At 45.6% G+C, this 22225-nt stretch overlaps 1 protein-coding gene across 1 annotated transcript in view; it reads left to right on the top strand.

Moving 5' to 3' along the window:
• FBXW8 (F-box and WD repeat domain containing 8) overlaps window positions 1–22225 on the top strand; it is a 55474-nt gene that overhangs the window by 19036 nt on the left and 14213 nt on the right. The window contains exons 5-7 of the mRNA XM_041420260.1: window positions 6814–6971; window positions 14531–14727; window positions 15581–15790. Of these exons, the coding sequence (XP_041276194.1) occupies window positions 6814–6971; window positions 14531–14727; window positions 15581–15790 (565 nt within the window). The remainder of the gene's footprint in view (window positions 1–6813; window positions 6972–14530; window positions 14728–15580; window positions 15791–22225) is intronic.

Below are 22225 nucleotides of genomic sequence, written 5' to 3' on the forward strand. Positions count from 1 at the left end.
CCAGCATCCTGTCTGAACAGAAACCCAGCAAGGGTCGTGTTGACCCTGTGGTTTGAAGTGAAATTCTGCAATGCCAGCAGTACCCCAGCCATGAAAGAAAGCAGTTTGTCTTTGCTGCTGCCATGGACTGAACGAGCGGAGTTTCAACTGTTTGGAAAATGTTCCTGTTAACAGTTTTTCTTTTGTGTATTTGTCAGTTTATATATTAGTTGCAGTTGTACTTTGCACAAACACTAATTAGACAGCCATCAACACTCAGGGCCAAAGCCTTACTAACAATGCAACTGTGATAGCAGTGTCTTAATTGGTTGAGTATAATTGTCATTAGGCAACCATAAAGACATCTGGGGCTCTGGAGAGGGATCAGCCTCCCCCTCCTCCTCTTCCCCAAATTTGTTCTGGCTATTGCTATCCAGCACAGTGGAGCTTTTTCAGATGAGATTCTGTGTTTTGACCAGTTTCCTGATGTTTTTCTCCTTATGAAATCGTCTGCCTCTTCAGCACCACTTCATTAGAGCTGTGCCCAGCCTCCAGCTCTGCTTCCTCCCACATGTGCTCTGCACTCCACCACCTGCTTCCCAGACATTCATCGTGGGGCAGCAGCAGCTTTTAACCCCAGCTCCTTCTGCTTTCACTCGTGTGGGAGGGCATGAGCAGGATGTCCATCTCATTACTGCCACTAAAAAGTAGTCACAATGCTTTTGGTTAGTGAGTAGATATTCTGATTGTATATTAATTTTTCCCAGTTTTTCTATGCCGTATGCATTCCACCCATTGTTGTTCTATTTCAGCAAGGTTTTGATGCATCTCTGTAAAGCTTAAGCTGAATATCCAGGCTAATTTTTACAGCTAGGTCCATATCTGGCCAGAAATACAGAATGGGCTCCTTGAGGGGAAGTCTGTGTGGAAAAATACAGCTCATCTCTTCTCTGCTGCTGCTTCTCATGTGTCTATACTGAAATATTCCAAAGAACAAGGGCAAAGTGAAATGTGAGTCCATCAAAGAAGCTGAGTTTTTGGGTGGAGAGGCTCTGTTGAACATCAGAGAAGGAAAAATGTGTCTGTGAGTAGAGAGAGCTGGGAGCCAGGTGTGGTATGGTGGAAGGAATCAGGGAATGGGTAGCAGGAGAAGGGGAAATTGGCCTTGTGAGCAACAGGCTTCTTGTTGCTCCCTGTTGTGCTCAGGAGAGCAAGACTTTGGACAGCCTTTCTAAATGAAATGAAGCAGGTGTGGTCTCTAATGTGGGTTGTTTTAGGGTTTGGGGTTGGGTTGTTGGGTCTGCTCAGTGGTGTCAGCTGTTGGAGGATTTAGCTGCCACTGCAGCAGTCAGCTCATGGCACCCATCAGGGGAAAGCAGCAGCAGCTGAATGCTCTTGGTGTCAGAGCAAGCAGGATGGGATCATTGCTGTATTCAACAGGAAGGGAGTTGTGACTTGGTTTGGGGTTTTTTCACTCCAGCAGGAAGCTAAGTGGGCATTTCATTGCCATCTTGGTAGAAAATTCAGTAACTGAGTGGGTTTGGAGTGCTGGGCTTGTTCTTGGGCAGGACTTGCATCTGAGGTTATTTCATTGAGTGATCCAAATGAAATTTTCAAGGCAAAATATAAAATTTGTGGTGGGGAATGAATAGAAATCTTGAAATTATCTAGAAATAGTGTGTTCCTCTCTCCAGCCAGCTCTGTTGATAGGGCAGATCTGCCAATTATCTGCAATAACGCAGCCTTTTTTTTTTTTTTAATACAGCAAGGCAGTGCTTTAATAGTTTAAAAGCCTTTTGTTGTGGTTACAAATTGAAAGTGTGGTGCTCTTTACAGCAGCATTAAATTTTTTTTTCCTTCTGCATTGGATTCCTGTGTGTTTGAAATTCTTCCAGTTCAGTCCTGGTGCAGGCCCAGTGCACACTGGAAATGGGCAGTGGAGGAGCTGGTTTATGTCTCCCATTTCCCCAGGCTGGTTCCCTGCCCAGACCTGCAGCTCCACTCATGATCCCACCACGGTCTTGTGGAACATCTCTCCCAATCCTTCAGCTCTGCTGTGTGGGACTGCCCTGGGAAGGATGGGAATGGTGAGAAATGGGGGAGGAGGGATCCAGGAAGCCTTGGGAACCTTCCTGAGGAACTTCTGCTGTGCTGGCTCTGCTGGGAGCTTTGGTGGGCTCTTGCAGGGCTCTCCTGGCACGTGGAGTCTCCCTGGTCTCTGTCACTGGAGGAGCACAGGATGCTCTCAGGGATTGTTGGGCAGTGTCAGAGCCCACTGGGGACAAGCTCTGGTGTCCTTTCAGGGGCTGGGAGAGCAGTGTGGCTTCATGGCACAGGAGTAGGAGTCTCCAGCATGAGCTGATCCACCAGGGAGTGGAGGAGGGAGGAGGAGGAGGCTGCAGGGTGGGCTGGTGCAGACCCTGCCAAAAAGGTCCCAGCAAAAACACATCAGAATTTATTTCATCATCAAATTGATTTCAAGCCAGTGGCCAGAAGTTTTTGGTGGTACTGCTCCAGTTTGAGCTTGGCTCAGAGGTGGTTCAGGTGATTCTTTGTGAGGAAAGAATGGTTCAAACTAAATTTTGACTTGATTGAATTCTGAGATAAAATTAATTTAATGATTTTTTAAAGAATTAAATTAAGGATTTTTTAATTTGAGGATTTACTGTGGTCCTGTGATGTTGGATCTTTAATTCCAGGATTGCAGTCAATGCATTGTTATTTTTGGTGGATCCCTTGTGTTCCAGGCTGTGTAGGGAAGCCAGGTGCAGTGTGCCCTGAGAATTACCCAGCCCTGGGTCTCTCCTCTTCTCCTGCCATTTTCTCCTTCTCTCAGTCTCTGTTTTTACATCTCCAGCCTGGACTGTGTGAGACCTACACTAGGAGGAGATGCTGTTCTTTCTTGTTTATTTAGAGATGAAAACAAATATTCTGTCACTGAGTTCTGTCCAGTCTACTAGTGTTTTATGTCTCCCCTGGAACTCACTTTTCAGTGACAAGAGAATTTTGGCTTCCCTTGGGAGGAATCTGCTGCTCTTGGCAGCCAGGAGAAGCTAGAAAACATGACCCCAACCAACCCTAACATAAGGAAACAAAAAACAATTCAAAATTAAAATGCTTCCAAAACATTGTGTGCCTCTTGTTGAAGGGGACTGCAGCAGATCTGTGCAATCACCTGTCCTGTTGTGGTTTGTATCCAGATTTTGAAGCAAAATGAGCCCTTTCCAGTTTTGCAGACTGAGGAGATTTGTTGTGATCTGATCTGCCCTCTGTGTACAATCCAACATGAAACATTTTGCTTTGGGGAAGCTTCTTTCTTGGCCTGTTCTTGTTAGATTGTGCTGCTGTAGATTGGAAATAAAAGCAGGATTCAGAGGGGTTTGGGCCTCGTTTGCAGAGGGAGGGGAAGGGAGAGGTGTCCCACCCTGCTCTCTCATTTCCCTGGAAGACACAGCAGAGGAGGCAGGTGACAAGGACAGGCTTCCCTCTCTTCCTGATCAGTGCAAGGAATTAATGTGCATCTCTCTCTGCCTGACAGATTTCACCACCCCTCTGGGCACTTTAATTCCTTCTGTAAACTGGAACCTTTTCACCAGGAGATGGGGAGGGATCTGCTCCCAGTACCAGGAGCCCCAGGCATGGCACTGCCCAGAGAACTGGGAAACCTGAGTGCAACTCCCATGTCCCCTAAACCTTCCTTTCCTTCTTTTTCTTGTAATTAACTTTTTTTCCTCATAAGCACAGCCAGATTCCCAGCCACCAGACCTCTGAGGCTGGTAAGAATCACTCTTCCCTAATACTTTTCCCCCAAAAGTCAGGATGCAACAACAAAGGTGACAGAGCAGGAATCACCTTTGATTTTCCAAAAGAATCCAAGTGTCAGTTATGCCAGAGGAAGATATCTGGCAGTGTTAATTATCACAGTTTTGTCAAAACTAGCCTTAAATAACTATACAACTGTGGTCTTTGACTGGTTGTAGAAGCTTCTCTGTGATTTTTTTTTCCTTTAGTAGTCTCTTGTGTGGTCATAGATGGCCCAGAGCAGTTTATCCATTGTTTGCTGTGTAACAACCTTCTTTCAATCAGATATATTCAATATTATTTGAAAAGTTTAGTTGTGTTTCTTTATTTCCTCATTGGCAAGCTGATATTAAACTACATTTTTTGGTGATATTTTAATGAGCCTGCTGCAAAAAAGGAACCATTGCCTTAATTCTAAAGACAACACTTAGTTGAATTAATTAATTATTTAGTCTTCAGAGATGTACTTAAGTTGATCTGTTGATGAGGCATCAAGAAATTTCTTCTATAAAAAGAAGTTTCTTCCTATAAAGAGCAGTAGGTTGGGTGGGTGCTTGTATGGTCATAGATAAATGCTCTGGTTGAACACAACCAGAAATCTTGAAAGACTGAAAAGAACCAGTTTGAAGTGAGGTAATTTAGGCTTGTTCCTGATTTCCTTTTTCCTCTTGAGCTTGGCTCTCCTTGTGTGTTATTTGCAAAGTGGATACTGATAGTGGTGGCTCAGTTGTGTGTCACAGAATGAACTGGGTTGGAAAAGACCTCTGAGAGCATCAAGTCCAACCTGTGACCCAGCAGTTCCTCATCTGCTGAACCATGGCACTGAGTGCCACATCCGGGGACAGTGACTCCACCACTGTGGGCATTGCAAAAACAGAAACTTCCACAGACACTGAAGGGTTTGATCTGCAGCCTTAGAGAAAGTTTGGATTGATGTAAAAACAAAATACACAGACACTAAGGAAAAATCATAAACTTATGTTTCTATATAGTTTCTGTAGCTGTAAGAATATGCTTTAAGTAAGTGAGAAACTGCATTGATAAGATGGCAAAGGGTTTATAATGTAGGGGTGGGGTTTTATGGAATAAGCTAAGAATTGAGAAGTTATAATAGAAGCATCTGTGTGCCTGTGAGACAGAAGCCTATTGGACAAAAGTACCCTCAGTGCAGCAGAAGTGAGTAAAGGTGATAGGTTAGAAAAGTGAAATAAACCTTGTGGCATCTATTCATTGGGTTAGTTCTATATTGTCTTGTAACAAGGAACTTGTGACCATTTTGAGCTATGGCTGGTTGCTTGCTCCTCTAAAATCTCACAGCCTCTGAGGCTGATGTTTATCTGAGCAATAAATGGCTCTTAGCCCAGCTGTGCTCCCATCCCTTCATTAAGAGCTGTGACAATGATACACTGCCTCCCTGGGCAGACCAGTTCCAGTGGCCAGTCTCAGTGAAGAATTCTTTCCTGATGTTCAACCTAAACTTCCCCTGGCACAGCTTGAGGCTGTGTCCTCTCATTCTGTCGGTCGTTCCCTGGGAGAGGAGACCAACCCTCCCTGGCTACAGCTTCCTGTCAGGGAGTTATATAAGGTCACCCCTGGCCCTCCTTTTTTCCATGCTAAACAACCCCAACTCCCTCAGGAGCTCACAGAACTCGGAGTTCCTCACAGGACCTGTGCTCCAAGCCCCTCACCAGCCTTGTTTCCCTTCTCTGGACACACCCCAGCCCCTAAATATCCTTCCAAAACAGAGCCCCAGGAGTGGACACAGCGCTCAGGCGCAGCCTCACCAGTGCTGAGCACAGGGGGAGAATCACCGCTCCGGTCCTGCTGGCCACACCATTCCTTGTAGCTCCAATTTCAGTTTACCTGCCTGCCCTGGTAGACTTGTTGCCATGCTCAATAAATGGGACTAAAATGGGCAAAGCTGATGGTTTTGTGCACAGGGGGCTGGGGGAGGATCAGTCTGGGAGCTGTTTGAACCCATGCTTCTTCCTTCCTCCCTTCTGCTGCAGCCACCTCTTTGCAGGTGCTGTGGGGCTGCTGGATTAGGCCCTTTTCTGATTTAGAGATGGTGTTCGAATGAGAGGTGTTCAAAGAACTTTTATTCCATTTTCAGTCTCATGAGGAGGGTGAGACAATACAGATGTTATAATTCACACCATCACAATCAGAAGCCAACTATTTTCTAATTACAATACACTGTAAGAGTTTCTTGGCCTATCAGTTTTAGCCACCCATGCTGTAAATGCCTTAAAGCCAGTCACCTAAAACTATTCCTCATGGGTCCCACTACAATGATCTTTCATATTTCTGTTTCTCCAAAGTATCCAGTCTTATTTGCAAGGCCATCCTTTGAAACTTGTTTCTAGCTCCATTTCTCTCCCAACAATGTCTGTCCTATTCCATGGCATTTCTAACTCAGCATTTCTTATCTCAAGGTTTGCATACAGATGCACACTGTGTGGGCCTTCTGTCAGGTTAGGAGAATTCCCTACAAATTCATTTCCCACATTTCCCCCTCTCTCTTGAATGGAAAAAACTTTTTGATGACATTGTTTATTGTTTGCTGTGCACAGTGAAGTGTACAATGTACTGTCACTGACATTGTCACTGTAACAATCAATACATTTAAACTTATTCTGTAAAGTTTTTTAGTTAAGGTGTAAAACTATGTTTTAAACAAGTAATTTAACTATGATCTGTCATCTGTTTTAATTTATTTGTGAAAGGATTTCATTTGTGAAGTTGTTTGTGGATGGACTCTGAATGGTCAGATAAAATTATAGAACACAATCCTTCAAATTCTTTATAACTATGATTATATGCACAGTTTGCATACAGATCCATACTGTGTTGTGGCATTCACATTCTCTGAACAGAGAGAGACATAATTTTCTCTCCCAGGATTTTTCCTGGAGAAGCACAGAGAGAAGAAGAGAAGGCAATTCTTATCTCTCTATGTAAGCCTTCCGTCAAGCTGTAAAAATTCTCTCTGATTATTTCCCGCGTGGGGTGACGGCTGCCCTTGTTTTGCAGGTACAGCTCAGGGGAGGTGAGGCTGTGGGACACCCGCACCTGGGACTACACAGCCCCTGTGCTGGCAGCAGTGCCAGGCCCTGGAGGGGCTGGAGCCCTGCCACACGTCTCCTTTGTGAGGATCAACAGCTCCCTGGCCGCGGCTGCCCACGAGGACGGTGAGCGACCGCAACTCTCCTCCCTATTAAAACAACAGCAAAAAAAAAAAAGGCTTTAGAAGAATGAAGCAGCTGTGCTCAGCTTTTTGTGTGTCTGTAATCCTGTGTATCCACACACACGCACACACTTGCTTTTATGTGAGAAAGTTGGCCAATAACCCTAAATGCATTAGGAGGCATTGGAACATAGCACCCATTAAAACTGAGCTTTAATTCCTACTGGGGCTGCTGCACAAAGCTTGAGTGCCAGGCTGTAGTCCAGCCAAGCTATCTTAAGCAAATAACTTGTTTTGCTATAAAAATATTAAATATTCTTCCACCAGCCTTCTCCTCTGGCCAAAACTCCCTTGGGGTGCAGTGGAGCTTTGTTATGGGGATGGTGGTAAACTTGGATGTCTGATTAATCCCCATCCCTCTTGCTCTTGGCTTGGTGTGTGGATGCACTGAAGTGTTGGTTTGCAGTGCTGGGTTGTTATTATATACTTGGATTTAAAGAAATGAAAACTTTCACCTAATATTTAGTGAAACCCTCATAAAATCCTGGTTGTGTGCATTGTTTTAAATACCCTTAGAGGGTTTCTATAATGGACAAAAAGAGCCAGAGACCAGCATCTTCTGGATGTGGGAAGAGCAATTAAAAAAGTCAGGTTTGGACAGTACCGGCCAACTGGGATCCTAAACTGAGGGGCTCAGGCAGAACTCAACTCCCATCATCTTTAAAATGTAAAATTTGATACTTAAAATGTGTCTTGGGTATAAATAAAGAATATTTGTAAGTTTAGAGAGCTTTGTACACATACAGTCTTTGATCCTGGTGTGTCTACAGGTGAAAACAAAACAGAAGGTGGATAATCCCAAAAAATCCCTAATCCATACTTTTATTTTAAAAGTAAATTAAATGCTTTATGTGTTTTAAGATACTCAATATCCTTAGCTGTTTTTCTGGCTTGGATCATGCCAGGATGGTTTTCTGTGGGTAAAAATTGTTAATAGGCAACATTTTCTGAAAACAGCAAATCTGGTGTTACCAATATTATTTACTGGAGTAATAGGAAATTATAACACAAGTTTAAGTGCTGGGTTTTTTCTAGTGTTCCAAACAATGACTAGCAGAGGGTCTTTTGTTTGTTTTCTAGTTTCCCACTGACTAATCTAATAATTTGTCTGGGTTTTTTGCCTGTCATATCCCTTGCTGTCAGTGCTGTGACTGAACTAGTTTGCATAAAGCTCGGCGTCTTTTATTCTTTTGGGTAGAGATTTTAATAGGCTCTGTGATATGGCAGTTACTCTGATTTGAGAAGCCTTGGTCAGAATAGATTAGTTTCTATGGGAATAGGGAAATAAAAAGACCCATTTTAGCAGTGTTTACTAACTGCAAGCCGAAAGCACATATTTACAGTTTGCTGGAGAGAGTTATTTTAAATTTTGGGGAGGGAGCGGACGGCTTTGAAGATAATGTGTTTGATTGTTCTTTGTTGTACTTTTCCAGCTCCCTTTCCTCTTTGTTTGTAAGTTTGACTAACCCAGAGAAACCATCTGCTCGTGTTGGAGGTGGTGCTGTCAGGCAGTCTAGACTTCCCTGGCGAATCCCTGGCTCGTCCCGACACCATCGGCTGCTCCCGGTCCCGCAGGGCTCCCGCGGTGCTGGCCTTGGCTCCCCATCCCTCCCCATCCCAGGGAAGGGCTGGCAGCCCTGCTCTGCTCCTCAGCTCCTTCCCCAGGCACAGCAAGGACACAGGCTTGTCCTCCTGGGATACCCTGTCCAAAGTGGGTTGTCACTCCGTGGTGGCCCTGCAGGAAAATGGGATTGTGGCTCCTGGTGGAGGTTCCTGACGGTGCCAGCCTCGGGCTGCAGGGGCAGGGAGAGGAGGGAGGAATGGATGAGGAGCAAATGAAGTTCCCTGTGCCCGTGCCAGCGCTCAGTGGGGGCACTGGATGTACACCTGGGGCAACGGGACTTGGCAACTCGAGCCACAGTTGTGATTTTTGAATTCCAACCCACTGGCCTCATATTTCTTCTGCCTTGTTTCCTATTGTCAGCACTGGCAGTGCTCCAGTTTGATTTTACCACTAATTGTGTTGCACGTTACCGAACTGAAATGAATCAAATCAAAATGCTTTTCCTGGAGCATTAGATAAAGCAGGCGAGGGTTCTGGGTAATGAGCAGATGCTGCTAATGCAGGGACAGGAGAGGCCTTGCCAGGACTCCATCTGCTCCATGCTTGCCTGCCTTTGGCTGGGAGCCACAGCTTTTGGGGAACAGCAGTCTACTTCAGCCATCCCTCTCCCCCTGCGCTCTGGAGTTGCATGGTTTGACTGGCAAACAACGTGCAGCAACAGGAGAACAGAACTTATTCCTGCTGTCCTTTAAATGCCACGGCCACCCTGCTGCAGGCACAGAGGGGGGAGCACGGCCCTGCTGCCCTGCTTGTACCCCCTCAGGCCTCCAGTGAGGAGCTGCTGGCCTTCCCGAGCTGCAGAGGAAGCAGAGGAGGGTGCTTGCTGCAGGGATCAGAGGTGCTCCTGCCTGCTGTAGGCTCTAGAAGGGGAATTTTGGCAGCGCTGCTTTTTGGATTTCTGTGCTCTTGCCCTTTCTGATGCCCCTAAAGCTGCCTGGGGGTGTTGTCCCTTCTGTGCCCTCTTTGCAGAGTGAGGGGTTTGGTGCCTTTCCCTGAGTGCCAGGACGTGCTCTAAGAGAGCAGGAGCATTCCAGGCTGGCTGGAGTGAAGGAGAAAATGTCAGAAGAAAGCTGCAGGAGCTTTCTGGGATGTTTATTCCCATTGGTGGCTGTGGGTGCAGATCTTGTGGTTTGGGTGAATGCAAAAATGTCAGAAGAAAGCTGCAGGAGCAGGGGCTGGGATGTTTCTTCCCATTGGTGGCTGTGGGTGCAGATCTTGTGGTTTGGGTGAATGCAGTGTGATTTCCCATTCCAGTCATCCCATTCCCCACACTGGGAATGAAACAGGGTCTGTGCCTTCTCTGAGGAACTGTCCAGGGACGGTGTTGTGTGGAAATCCCTGGAAGAAAGGTGATAGAGGTAAAATCTGGGAACATTTGGTGGGAACTGGTGTGCTCATGGTAATGTGAGTGAAAGGCTCTTGTCCCTGACATCTGATCTCTCACTCTCTGTACCCTCAGGGCCTGCTGGAAGCAAAAATTAAATGTAAAATGTTGATGAATGAACTTCAAGTATCTACTAAGGTTAAATTGGCTCCTCCAGCTAGAAATGTTTTTGGGAAAAACTCAAAATTCACAGCAACAAGTTTTGATACTCCAGGCTGGTGCTCATTTCCACCCATGCTTTTCTTATACTGGTTGTACTTAATAGAGATGTGATATAGCTGAAAAGTATGAGGAAATAAATTAATGTTCCCACTTTGGAGCAAAAAAAACTACCTGTATGGAGCCAGAGAATCACAGACTTGCCTGGGTTGGAAGGACCCACAAGGATCATCAAGTCCAAAAGTTTTCAAAAGGTGAAATAGAGGTTTATTTTTGTTTAAATCAAGGTGGCAGGACCACAGCTCTGAAACAGGACAAGCACCATGGAGATGATGTGAGTTCAGCACCTTCTGGCCTTCCCAGGCTGTTGTGTTCAGCAGCTGAAGGGAATGAGCGTGGAAACCAAGAGCACATTTGGATTCCCTGCTCCAGCACAGGCAAAATTCTGAGACCTGGCATTTTAATTTATTTTTTTTTCAGATAATGCACATGTAGATTGCTTTACATCTCTTCCAAAGCTGGCAGCAGCCACCAGCTGACAGCAAATGCTGGTTTTAATGTGGAAGAGCTGATGCAAAGGGTCCTTGGGATCCGAGCTGGGATCTTCCACACCCACATCCAGCCCTCCCATCCCGAGCTCCCCAAGCAGGCAGCTCAGGTGGGCAGTGCCAGCTGTGCCCAGCTCAGGAGGGGCTCAGACAGGCTCTGTGACACTGCCAGACACAGCCAGGATAATATTTACAAATGAGATTTAACACTGTTTGCTCTGTGGTTGTGCTGCCTTGCCCTGTCGGAGGATTAGGGGATTTTAAAGGAAAAAAGATACTTGGGTTTGTTTAATTTTGTAGCAAATGCATTGCCTGTAATGGCAGAGAAAACCTGTGTGGAAACAGATGTAACAGCTGCTTTTGCAGGATGTCTTTTGTGCTGCCAGCACTGCTGGTGGAGAGAGAGGAGCCTCCAGCCTCCCACCTTTGACACAGCAAGAGCTGTGCAAGGCTGGTGATGCTCCCAAAATCTGGAGTTCAGTCAGGTTCAGCACTGCACTCTCAGCACAGCCTCCTGCTCAATGTTCTATCCAAGTACTTCCCAGTCTGGAGTGACTGGCAGTAAATGGATCTTTTATCAGGCCACAGTTCAGAAATGGGTTGGGAGTTGAGTTTTTTGTCCAGTCTGGGGCAAAGTGATAAATGAGGCTGGTGCAGTGATGGTCACATGGAATGTCAGCATTACACCACCAGCAGCAGCTTCTTGCACTTCTTTTCTTGAGCCACAATGACTTTCCAGCTTGCTCATAATTCTAAATAATTTTGGGGAGTTACTGTTAGAGTTCAGTTGGAATAATCACAATTTTGGTGCAGATTTTAGCGTGCTGTGAAACCGCTGCTTCTAATTTTCATTTTGTGGCCTTCTAACACTTAGTAAGATTTCAGTATTATAAAGAATTAAAAAGATAACATATGGCTGCAACCTTAACTTCACCTCAGCAGAGGAATTGCTGTGGAAATGAGGTGCTGGGCAGTGCTGGAGGCAGGAAGACAGACTGTGGAGAGCAGTGATCTCATCTGCACTGCTAAATCTTAGCCTGATTATTTTTTTAGTGCCACACTAATAACCTGAGCTGGAATGGTGTGGGATTTTTTGCTCTTACCCAAACGTGATTGACTGCTGCAAGGACTTGCACACCCATAAATACCTTGTGTTGTTTCTGCAGTGAAATGCAGAATATTCTGAGCAGCACTTTTAGCCCTCATAGCAGCTTTACCTATTTATAAATCCAGTGGAGTGTTTGCTTTTTCTGTTTTTTTCTGTCCTGATCCTTGTGGGCCCCTTCCAATTCAGGATATTCTTTGAGCTCTCCAGGTTACTCTTTACTTTGTGCTCCTTCATCACATGTGAATTTGTGACCTTACAAGTCACTTTTTTTTTTTTACATTACCAGGAATGTATTGCCCATATCGTGTATCAGATGTTGCATGCTGTGTTTGCCTGGTTAAAATCTTTTATTTTGGACAGATTTTTCTCATGTTTGAGATGCAATAATAATAATAATAATAATTAGTGGCTTGTTGCCCAAAATTAGAGAGCAGAACCCTGAGCTCTGGGTTTCTCAGTTCGCTCCTGTGGTCAGAATATTTTTTTTTTTTTAATTTTTCAGAACTTTCATCCATTTAGACACTATTCAACCCAGTGGAATGTTCATCACAAAGATGTGTAAACAAAAGGCTTCACTGAAAGCAAATCACCCTCCCTTTTCCCCTTCATGAACCTGATCTTTAATTGAGATACATTTTCTGCTGAACAAAAATTGAAAATCCTCCTGCTTGGAGGAGCCTGGCAGCCAAATCCACGGTCTGACACAAAAGTCCAGTTCTAACTCCCTGGATGTGATAACACTTCATCACTGGTGGGGTTTTGCCTGGCTGAATCATCTCTCCTGGAGGTGGGACCTCCCCATCCCTTTGCTCTGGGGAAGAGGAGCCCCAGCTCAGCCCTGCAGGGGTGCAGCCTGTGCTGCCCACTTGGATTTGTTAACTGGTTTTAAGCTGTGTGCAACCAGTCTGTTTTGCAAACCCAGTTCAGCAGTTATTTACCTTTCAAGCAATTAACATAATTACCATTATGCTAAGAAGTAATTTTGGGAAGTTCTGCTCTGAGCCCTTACGACTCCGTCGGGACAGTTTTAGTCGGGACTTATCTTTCTGATGGAAGCCTAATTGCAGTTTTGGCTTTGTGTAAACAAACAGAGGCGGCTAATTGTTTAGGCAAATAGCAGATTAATTTAAATATTCATCCCTAATAAAACAAAAATGGTCCCCATTATGGTACTCATTCCCATGGTGAGGAATATAAATATTCAGTGGGAGTGCCATTAGACAGGGATCTTAAGGATTATCTGCATTATTTCACATCGGTAGCACTTTCCAGATACCAAATAATCTTTACAAAAGCTACCATAAATCAATTTAAACTCATTTAGCTACCATTTCACTATGTGCAGTTTCATTACCACACTCTTGCTTCACCTCCTCTGGGACTGGGGAGGAGTGTTTGCAAACTGGCAGTGGTGCCCATCCACAGCTGTCTGTCAGGGCTTTTATGTCTCCTTCTGAAGGAAGAGCTGCCATTAATCATTTCATCATTAACGTGCTCCTCTGCAAGGGAGGCTTCTCCAGCCCTGCCTGTCACGCTGCAAGATTGCTTCTCAATTCAGTGCAAAGGTGGCCCAGAAGGCTCCAATTCCCTTCTGGTTCCCTCCTGATTGCCTCAGGTTGTTCTTACTCAGATTATGATGCTTTTAAATAGAGAACTGGGGAGCCAGGCTGGCAAAAATGCAATTACAAATATGTTTTCTTTTGACTTACACTCCTTTATTCTTCAAGATTTGTATTCTTTAGCTTTTCTCTCTGGTGACCCAGGGACAGGAACCAGGCAATGGAGCTGTGTTTGGAGGTTTAGGTGGAGCTCAGGGAAAGGCTCTTCTCCAGAGGGTGCTGGCACTGCCCAGGCTCCCCAGGGAATGGGCACGGCCCCGAGGCTGCCAGAGCTCCAGGAGCCTTTGGACAGCGCTGCCAGGGATGGACAGGGTGGGGTTGTTGGGGGGGGTGGGCAGGGACAGGGCTGGGCTGGATGATCCTGTGGGTGCCTTCCAGCTCAGGATATTCTGTGAACCATGCAGCAAAGTGACTTAAAATTGGAGCGTGGGCTCTTCCTCTCTGGTTTTGGGGGTAATTGAGGGCCTCTCTGTAATAGAACAAAATTTCAGGTGTCTGCTTGCATCTGATCTCTGAACAAGGAAATGTGAGAGAAGTCAAAGAGTCTTCCTCAAGGTAGCTGCTAATGTTATTGGACAGTCAGAAATTAGGAATTAGGTACAGAGCAATAGAGCCTGGAATCACAGAGTCACAGATGGGTTTGGGTTGGAAGGGACCTTAAAGCCCATCCAGTGCCACCCCTGCCAAGGCAGGGACACCTTTCACTGTCTCAGGCTGCTCCAAGCCCCAGTGTCCAGCCTGGCCTTGGGCACTGCCAGGGATCCAGGGGCAGCCACAGCTGCTCTGGGCACCCTGTGCCAGGGCCTGCCCACCCTCGCAGGGAGGAATCCCTTCCCAATATCCCATCTCTACCTCCCCTCCTTCAGCTTCAGGCCAGAGCACATAAATTCTCCTGTGCACCCGTGGCCAGAGGAACCACAGCATCCTGAAGTTCAGCTGTCCTGCCCCCATCTCTTCCCCTGTATTCCTTTGTTCCACCAGCTGGATTTGCAGCTGTTTAAAGGCTTGTTGAAGGTGGTGCCAGAGGCTGAGCTAACCCCAGTGCCCATTTCCCTGTGCAGGCACTGTCAGTGTTTGGAGCCTGCTGCTGGGGCAGGAGCCCATCCATCACTTCCAGCACAACCAGCACATCCAGGCCCTGGCGCTGGCCCCGGGCGGCGCCGCCGTGGCCACGGCCTCCGGCTTCCAGGTCAGGCTGGAGAGCCCCGACGACAGAGGAGTCTGGCAAACCCCAGGAACCTTTGAAATCCAGAAACTGGTGAGTCTTCAGGCCACTGTGCTTCGTTCAAGGAGCTCCTGATCCACTGATAATTGTTGGTAGGGTTAGGATGGTTCTTAGAAAAGTCTTACAGCTTGAACTAGATCAGGGCGTTACCAGCTCGAGGCTCTGACTTTGGAGCAGGTTAAGGGTGAGTCTTCCATCCCTGAAGAGCAAGGGTGAACTGCTGGCTTAAGCTGGGAGTGAAAATGAACACAGGTCCATATGGTGCAGGAGGTTGGCTGGGTTTAATTTGTGGGGTTTTTTTTTGTCAACAGTAAACTAAGCTGGCTCATTTTGTAAATCAGTTTTCTCGCATAGAATTGGAGCTGAAACTCCAGGTCTCATTCCAGATCCACACTATCTGATTAATTCTGAGGCAGGATATTGCAGGCAGCCTAATAGTGTCACTTGTGAAGCTGTAACTACTCATGCAGCTTCTTTAGGTTGCACCTTCTGTCACTGAAGTTTTGAGAGTTGTAATTAAAAATCATTCTCTGAAGTTTTGTTTTGTCTCAGAGTATCAGCGTTTGTTTGAAAGGGGAAGGAAGTGTGTAGGAATAATTGAGTCTTGCAGCCTCTCTCCTATAGCAGGAAGCTGTGCAGTTAAAGAGTGTGAAGTGATTTAAACCACTCCTGATTAATCCCCCCTCCAAAGCTAAGTCAGTCTTACAGTTCAGAAATGAGTTTGATGCTTGGTCTTTGTGTGGAATGAATCCGTAACTGAGATGATTCAGAACACACATGAGTAGTTTATTCAGTTCAGCATGTGGCACTAGTGATGCAAAAGAATTTTTGACTGCATTAGAATAAATTAAAATAAAAAATAAAATAAAAAGTCTGCTCTTTTTAGGTCAACTTCCTTAATCTGGTTCCAGATGTCACGGGGAGCCCGGTGGCAGTGGCAGCTGCAGAGGACATTGTCTATCTCCTGAAAGCAGAAGATCCTGGCAGAATCCTCCACTCTGTCTATGGTCAGCCTGTCACCTGCCTCGATGTGGCTGCTCACGAGGCAGCCTTTGGCATCAAATCCTTTGGCTGGTTATTGAATGAGCCCAACCAGGTATTGTAATTATTTTCTGAGAAGATTTTTATACCTTTAAAATTAAGGAAAAAAGAGTTCATGCTGAGGACTTCTTTCTCTGCTCTCCTGCTTTTGAGAGTAGAGGGAAGACAATTCAATGCAATAATGTAGTGCTGCTTTGTGTTCTTCTGTGGGCTGAAGTGAGGGGTTATTGTTCAGCTGTGGGAAATGAATTTGTAGAGAATTTTTGAAGTTTGACACAAGGTTTACATAGTATGTATCTGTGTGTAAACTTTGAGATAGGAAATATTGACTTAGAAATGCTATGGAATAAGATAGGTATTGTTGAGAGAGAATAGAACTAGAAACAAGTTTCAAAGGTTGGGTTTATAAATAAGATTAGATACTTTAGGGAAATAGAATTATGAAAAATGTTCTGTAGTAAGACTTATGAAGAGTAATTTCAGATGATTAGTTTTAAGACATATACAGCATAGTGTGGTAAAAATTAATAAGTCAAAACCACTTATACTATATTGTAATTAAGAAATAATTAGCTTCTAATTGCAGTAGTGTAAATTATAATATCTGTATTGTCTCACCCTTCACAAGAGACTAAAAATAGACTGGAAGTGTTTAAAACACCTCTCAGTTTCCTCATCTCTAGGTCAGAATAAAGCATAATCTGACATTCAGCCAGCTGAATGTTGCAAGGGTTCCCTTGCAACCTCTGCTCCTCAGCAAGGCCCAGCTCAGTCTGTGCTGCATCAATGGCATCAGGGTGAACTCATCTCAAAGAACCCACCTAAAAACCACAGTAAACAGCCTAAAATCCCAAACCATCCCTCAGCCTCTCTGGTGAACCTGCGCAGTGTCAGGAGATGAGCACCCTGAGGAGGAGGGTGCTTTTTGTGCTGTGCTCTTGAGTGTTTGGCCAAACTGTGAGAGGATTTTGGTGTTTCCAAGTGCCTTGGGAAGAGTTGCTGTCCCTTTCCTGCACCTTGCCTCCATTTTCCAATCCCTGGTTTCATTCCATTTTTGTGTTACACTGAGGCTGTCAGCAGTGAGGGAGGGAGGGGGCTTCAGGCAGCTGGAGAATGGAGCAGGAGTGGAGCACCCACTGCAGACCACTGTGGTCTGGAGTGTAGAAATGCAGATTTCCCTTGGCAAGTGACTGGAATGGGAAAGCTTTATTTAGGACTTCCTCTGTAAGGGATAAACGTGTCCAGCTGCATCTCATTCCCCTTAAAACCCCCTTTCACCATAAATACCTCGAGGGCTGAGGTGCTGCGAGCTGTGCTGTCTTTATTCATTCCTCTGCTGTCCTCATCCAGCTCTTTTCCCTCCAGAGCTGGGAGGGCAGGAGGTGAAGTTGCCTCATTTGGGGGCATTACCCAGTGATCACTTTTGTGCCTCATAAAGAGCAGAGAATCCTCCCCAGGCCCCGACTGCCGCTCAGCAAAGCCGGACACCTTTCCTAATTTAGTCCTGAGCTCCCTGGCTCTTGCTGGCAGATTGCATTAAGCCTGGTGCATCCTAATCAGGGAGATGGGCCCAGACAGCCGGGGGGTGTGACAAGGACACTGCCTTGGCACTGCTGCTCCAGCTGACATCACGCCGGAAATTAATTACTGATGGCTATTATGCTAATGACGGCCTCGCAGACGGGAAGGGACTTTGCAGCGCCTGATTACGCTGGGCCACGGTGACAGTCTGGCTTTGGGAGAGCTCCCCAGCCTGGAAATGCAGTCCTGCAGGATTCCAGCCCCTTTGGCTGCTGCCCGTGTTCCTCCCCAGTTTGGGGTTTTCTTTGTTTTCCTCCGGGTTATTATTTTCCTTCTGGCAATCCCTGCCTAGTAACCTGCTTCCTGATCAAAACACTTAGGGAAACCATCTTTTTCCTCCCTCTCTCTTTTTTTTCTTTTTTAAATCATTTTCTAATTTTAGCCACGTTTGACAGCTGAGCTGAGATCTGAGGCATAAATTTTGTGGGAACTTTTATGTTGGAGAGAAGGAAAACATCAAATCCGTGGCCTAGACTTGGCTCCTGTCAAATGAGAGACACCCGTGCAGGAGGGAGGGGAGAACAGAAATGCTTCATCCCTGAGAAGTTCAGCTTGCACATCAGTAACACCAGACAACCAAATATGCTGCTGCTTCTTGAAAGTTCTTCTGCTTTAGTGCTCCTGGAACTCTTTTTTTGAAGTGAAGCTATGAAAGATTTTGTTGTTTCAGCTCTGTTAACTCAACATGAAATCCCTTCAAGTCCAAATTCTGAGATCTGTGTTCCCATCTAGGCTTGTCTAGGGCTAATTAAATAGCCCAGATAATGACCCATGTGGGAAATCCTTATTCCCAAGGCATCCAGGAGACATTCCTTGAGGGATGATGTCAGGCCACTGGCACATCCCCTGTGTCAGGCACTTGGGAGCCCCGTGGTCACAGAGTTGCTGCAGCATCACCAAGGCTGGGCACTCACCTGTGGGAATTTTGGGTTTAAACACCATGGGGGAGATTAAATCCACAGTTGGCTTTGGTCCTCTTCATGTCAGGGTCTAAACCTCAAGAGGAAGCAGCAGGATAAATGTTAGGCTTGAGTTCATCTGGGTTTTGATGCAATCTGGAGTTTTTTTCATAGCTGTGCCTTTGTAACCATTCCTGAATTTGCTGTCAAGTAAGTCTGGTCTCTTACTATGGCTCAGCTGAGCTTTGTGGATTATTTCTGTGAAATTTAGAGGTGTTTGTTCTCCTGAGATGAGGGGTAATATCCTAAACCACAACTTCCTCCTGTGTTTCAAATTCTGTTCAAAATTTTTAACATATTCAGCAGTTCTTGGAGATATGAGACAATGAACAAAGGAGCATTTGGGGGTTTTTCTACCCCAAAAGAAGCTTCATACAGCATGCATGAGGATTTTTATGATAGATATTGTCAGGCACAGTTCAGGTGTGGGTTTGGTTGCTTTGTGCACAAATGTGAACCTGATTCCAGGGCTGGTGGATGGGGAGGAGAGGAGGGAAGGGATGATTTTACAGCTTCCAGCTCTGAGGCAGAAGGCTGGATGTGCTGAGATCAGCTCTCTTGGGTGCTGCTTGTTCATGCTGTCTCTTCTGCAGCTCTCTGGAGCTGATGATTGGCTTGTGCTTGAGGAAAGGTGTCCAACCTCACCTGCTCCTCTCAGCAGCCAATGAAACTCTGCCTGGGTTTGCTCCTGGATTTTGTGTTTCCATGGAATTTTTCAGCTGCTTGAAAATGCGAGTGTGTCCAGTGGAATTAACCAGTGATAGTGAGTGAAAACAAATTTTAAATCATAGAATCCCTGAGTGGTTTGGGTTGGAAGGGATCTTAAAGAACATCCAGTGCCACCCCCTGCCATGGGCAGTGACACCTTCCACTGTCCCAGCCCTGTCCAGCCTGGCCTTGGACACTGCCAGGGATCCAGGGGCAGCCACAGCTGCTCTGGACAACAGTAAATACTCCTTGAAATTGAATTTCGTACTTTACAGTCATTTTTGGATGATATATTTAGTTCATGGCTGCTTTATGTGAGCTTTTACACCTTACTTACACCTTACTTTAACTAAAACCCTTCTAACTGAGAAGCTGCGTTGTTTTTTCTGGTGTTGGATGTCTCCAGTTCTCATGGAGTTCCAAAGACTTCAATTTTTTTAATCTTAGTTTTTCTTGTTTAAAAAATGTGGGGTATTTCACTTCTGTTGGCCTCCATGACCCTTGTAAAGAGCCCAATTTTCAGGAAATTCATCTTTATGAACTCTGTTTTCATACCAGTAGAAGGACAGGGTTTGCTGGTGTCTTAACAGATGGAAATTGCCCAAATGTCTCTCTTTGAGGAGCTGCAGGACTGCAGGGTGTTAACAGATCTTTGGAGGTGTTGAAAGGTGTTTTAAATACCTTTCTCTTTATAAGCTCCTTGGTATCACGTCAGAGAGGCAGAACTCTCTGAGGAACTGAACTATTACAAGCAAAAGAGACCAGCAGAGACTCCAGAACTTTTCCTTGTCTAAATTTTGCATGATTTCTTGATCAAACGCTCTAAGTGACCAGGAATAGTTTTGTAAGTTGAAATAAATGAAAGACTAAATAAATAATAAATAAATCAGCCCTTTTCTGTTGGCTGACATTAAGGCCATTCTGCTTTTTCCCCCGTTTGTGCTATAGTGTGAGTGCCTCAAAATTGGCACGATGGCTGAGGAAGTGCCTTAGGTTTGGAAAATACTGCTAGGATGTGCCATGAATATTCCAGGTGATGAAACCAAGGGATTTAATTCAATTTTTAAGGTTCACCTTGCCTCCCTTCTCCATGGGAGAAGGTTTCCCTCAGGGTGGGGAACACCTGTCCCTGGGCCAGAGGGGTTTTTGAGTGCGTGGGTGGTTCGGTGGGTAAACACAGCATCCTCCCCACGGGCCCTGGAGCTCTTAGCCCAGGCTCCAGCCACGAGTCAAACGAGCCTGGTGACCCCATTCCAGTCCTAGCAGACATCTGCCCACATCCCAGCCCATCCCAGGCTGGCAGAGCCCCGGGGGCTGGCAGTGCCCAGGGCTGCAGGTGCGTTGGCAGCGCCGGCGCAGCGCTTGGCTCCCCTTCTTGCCACCAGCCTGAAGCCTCACTCTGCAACTCCAGGCACAGAGAAACTTCAAAGGGAAAAGCAAACTCCACTTGTCTTTAGCTCTGTGTGTGACTTGTGCAGCAGGTGTTGGATGGGGAGGAGCAGGGAGCTGCTTTTCCTGCTGGATTTGCTGGGAGCTGTGCTGCTTTTGGGTTTTCAGGCATCGCCCGGCGCATGCGTCTGCCAGGAAAAGTCACCTTTAGGATGGCATGAAAGTCAATTTTCCACATGCTCAGAGAAGCACTCGTGTTCCCAGCTCCCCACAATGACTTATATCTGGCAAGAACTTGAAAAATAGTCTCTCTGGCTGATTGTCAAAAATTACATCATATTGGAGTAAACTGCTTTTAAATCAAACATCCATTATTCATGGATATTAACTGCTTTTTTATTTATTTATTTTTTTAACTGGCTGTTTTGTGTTTGATTTACTCTTTTTCTTTCTCTCTGATTGTCTGTCTGTCTCCTTCAGCTGCTCCTTTTAAATCTTAGCTCATCTTGAAATTTATGGAGCCAGAACACTTATCTGTGTGCACAAGTATCAGCGTGCTGACCTTGCATTTGTTAACAGTCAGATTGTTTTTGTTGTTGTTGCAGTGCTATGTGCCATATTTACAGTAGGCAATCCAATACATTTGCACTGGGAAACTGTGCCCCTGGGGCTTGTAAACTTTAAAAATATTCTTGTTTTCCACATCACTTTAGAAATAAAATCCAAACTTGCAGCAGTGTGTACCATATGTTGTGTTTAATTTGATGAGTTCCTCCACAAATGCATATTCCTGCTTTTGTAGGTACCCTCTGGATTGAATGGGTTTGACCTGAGCAGAAACCAGATCCCTTTTTATTTATGGTGGACTTGGAATTTCACAGCCCCTTTTTCATTGGCAATATTTGTGTGTATTCAGGCAATGTTTTTTTCAATTGGCAGGGGGCTGGACAGAAGCAAAGGGGAGAAATATAATTTGAAAATAAATGTAAATTCTGTTCTCACGCTTGCTGCTTGATCCACTGCCACTCTGAGCAGCTCAGGGTGGTTTTATTTTCCTTGAAATGACAGAAACCTCAACCCTGGATGGTTCTTTCTGAAAAAGTGCTTCTGTAATGGATCCTGTGTGTTGTTCAGTGAGGAGAAGGATGTAGGGTTTGAGTGTGGTTTTACAATGTGCTTTTTGCTGATGTTTATGATCCTCCCTCCAACACTGCATCTAAATAAGAACCAAATTCAGAGAATAAGAATAATAAGAACCAACGCACAGAGGGATTCACCCAGTTGTGAGACACAGCTCGGTCTCCAGCTGCCCCACGCTGTTCCTGTGGACAGGAGGCAGGAATGGGCTGGGAAGGGAGAGGGAGAGGGAAAGCAGCTCTTCCCAGAGCAGGCGTGTGCTGGCTGCCATCCAGGACAGTGGGATGGACACCCCAGCTCTTGTTGAAAGTACCACAGGCTCTTTGATAACAAGCGCTCAGGGATTTGTTGTTTTAATGTTCTGTCCAAAAAAGACATCTCCAACAACACAGCATCCCAGAACACCTGCTGGGGTTTTGGCCATGCATGGAAGAGTTCCATCAGCAGCATTTCCTACAGTTCCTTGGTTTTTCTTGGAAGTGTCTCAAGCAGAGTGCATCGACCACGCTTGACCTCACTTAGCAGCGAGATGTAACAAAGCTCACAGCTCAGCTCTTCTGGCTCCAGAGCCCTTAATTCTTTGGGAATTCATTTCAGGCATCTTTCACGAGTTCTTGGACAGCATTTAAAGAGAGTTCCATGTCCCCACCACTCTGCAATTCTGTGCAGAGCAGTAACTTTGCCTTTTTTCCCGTGCCTGGGCTGGTGCATTTGCC

Source organism: Onychostruthus taczanowskii, unplaced genomic scaffold, assembly GCF_017590055.1.
Source record: "Onychostruthus taczanowskii isolate IOZ18803 unplaced genomic scaffold, ASM1759005v1 scaffold64, whole genome shotgun sequence".
Lineage (NCBI taxonomy): Eukaryota > Metazoa > Chordata > Aves > Passeriformes > Passeridae > Onychostruthus > Onychostruthus taczanowskii.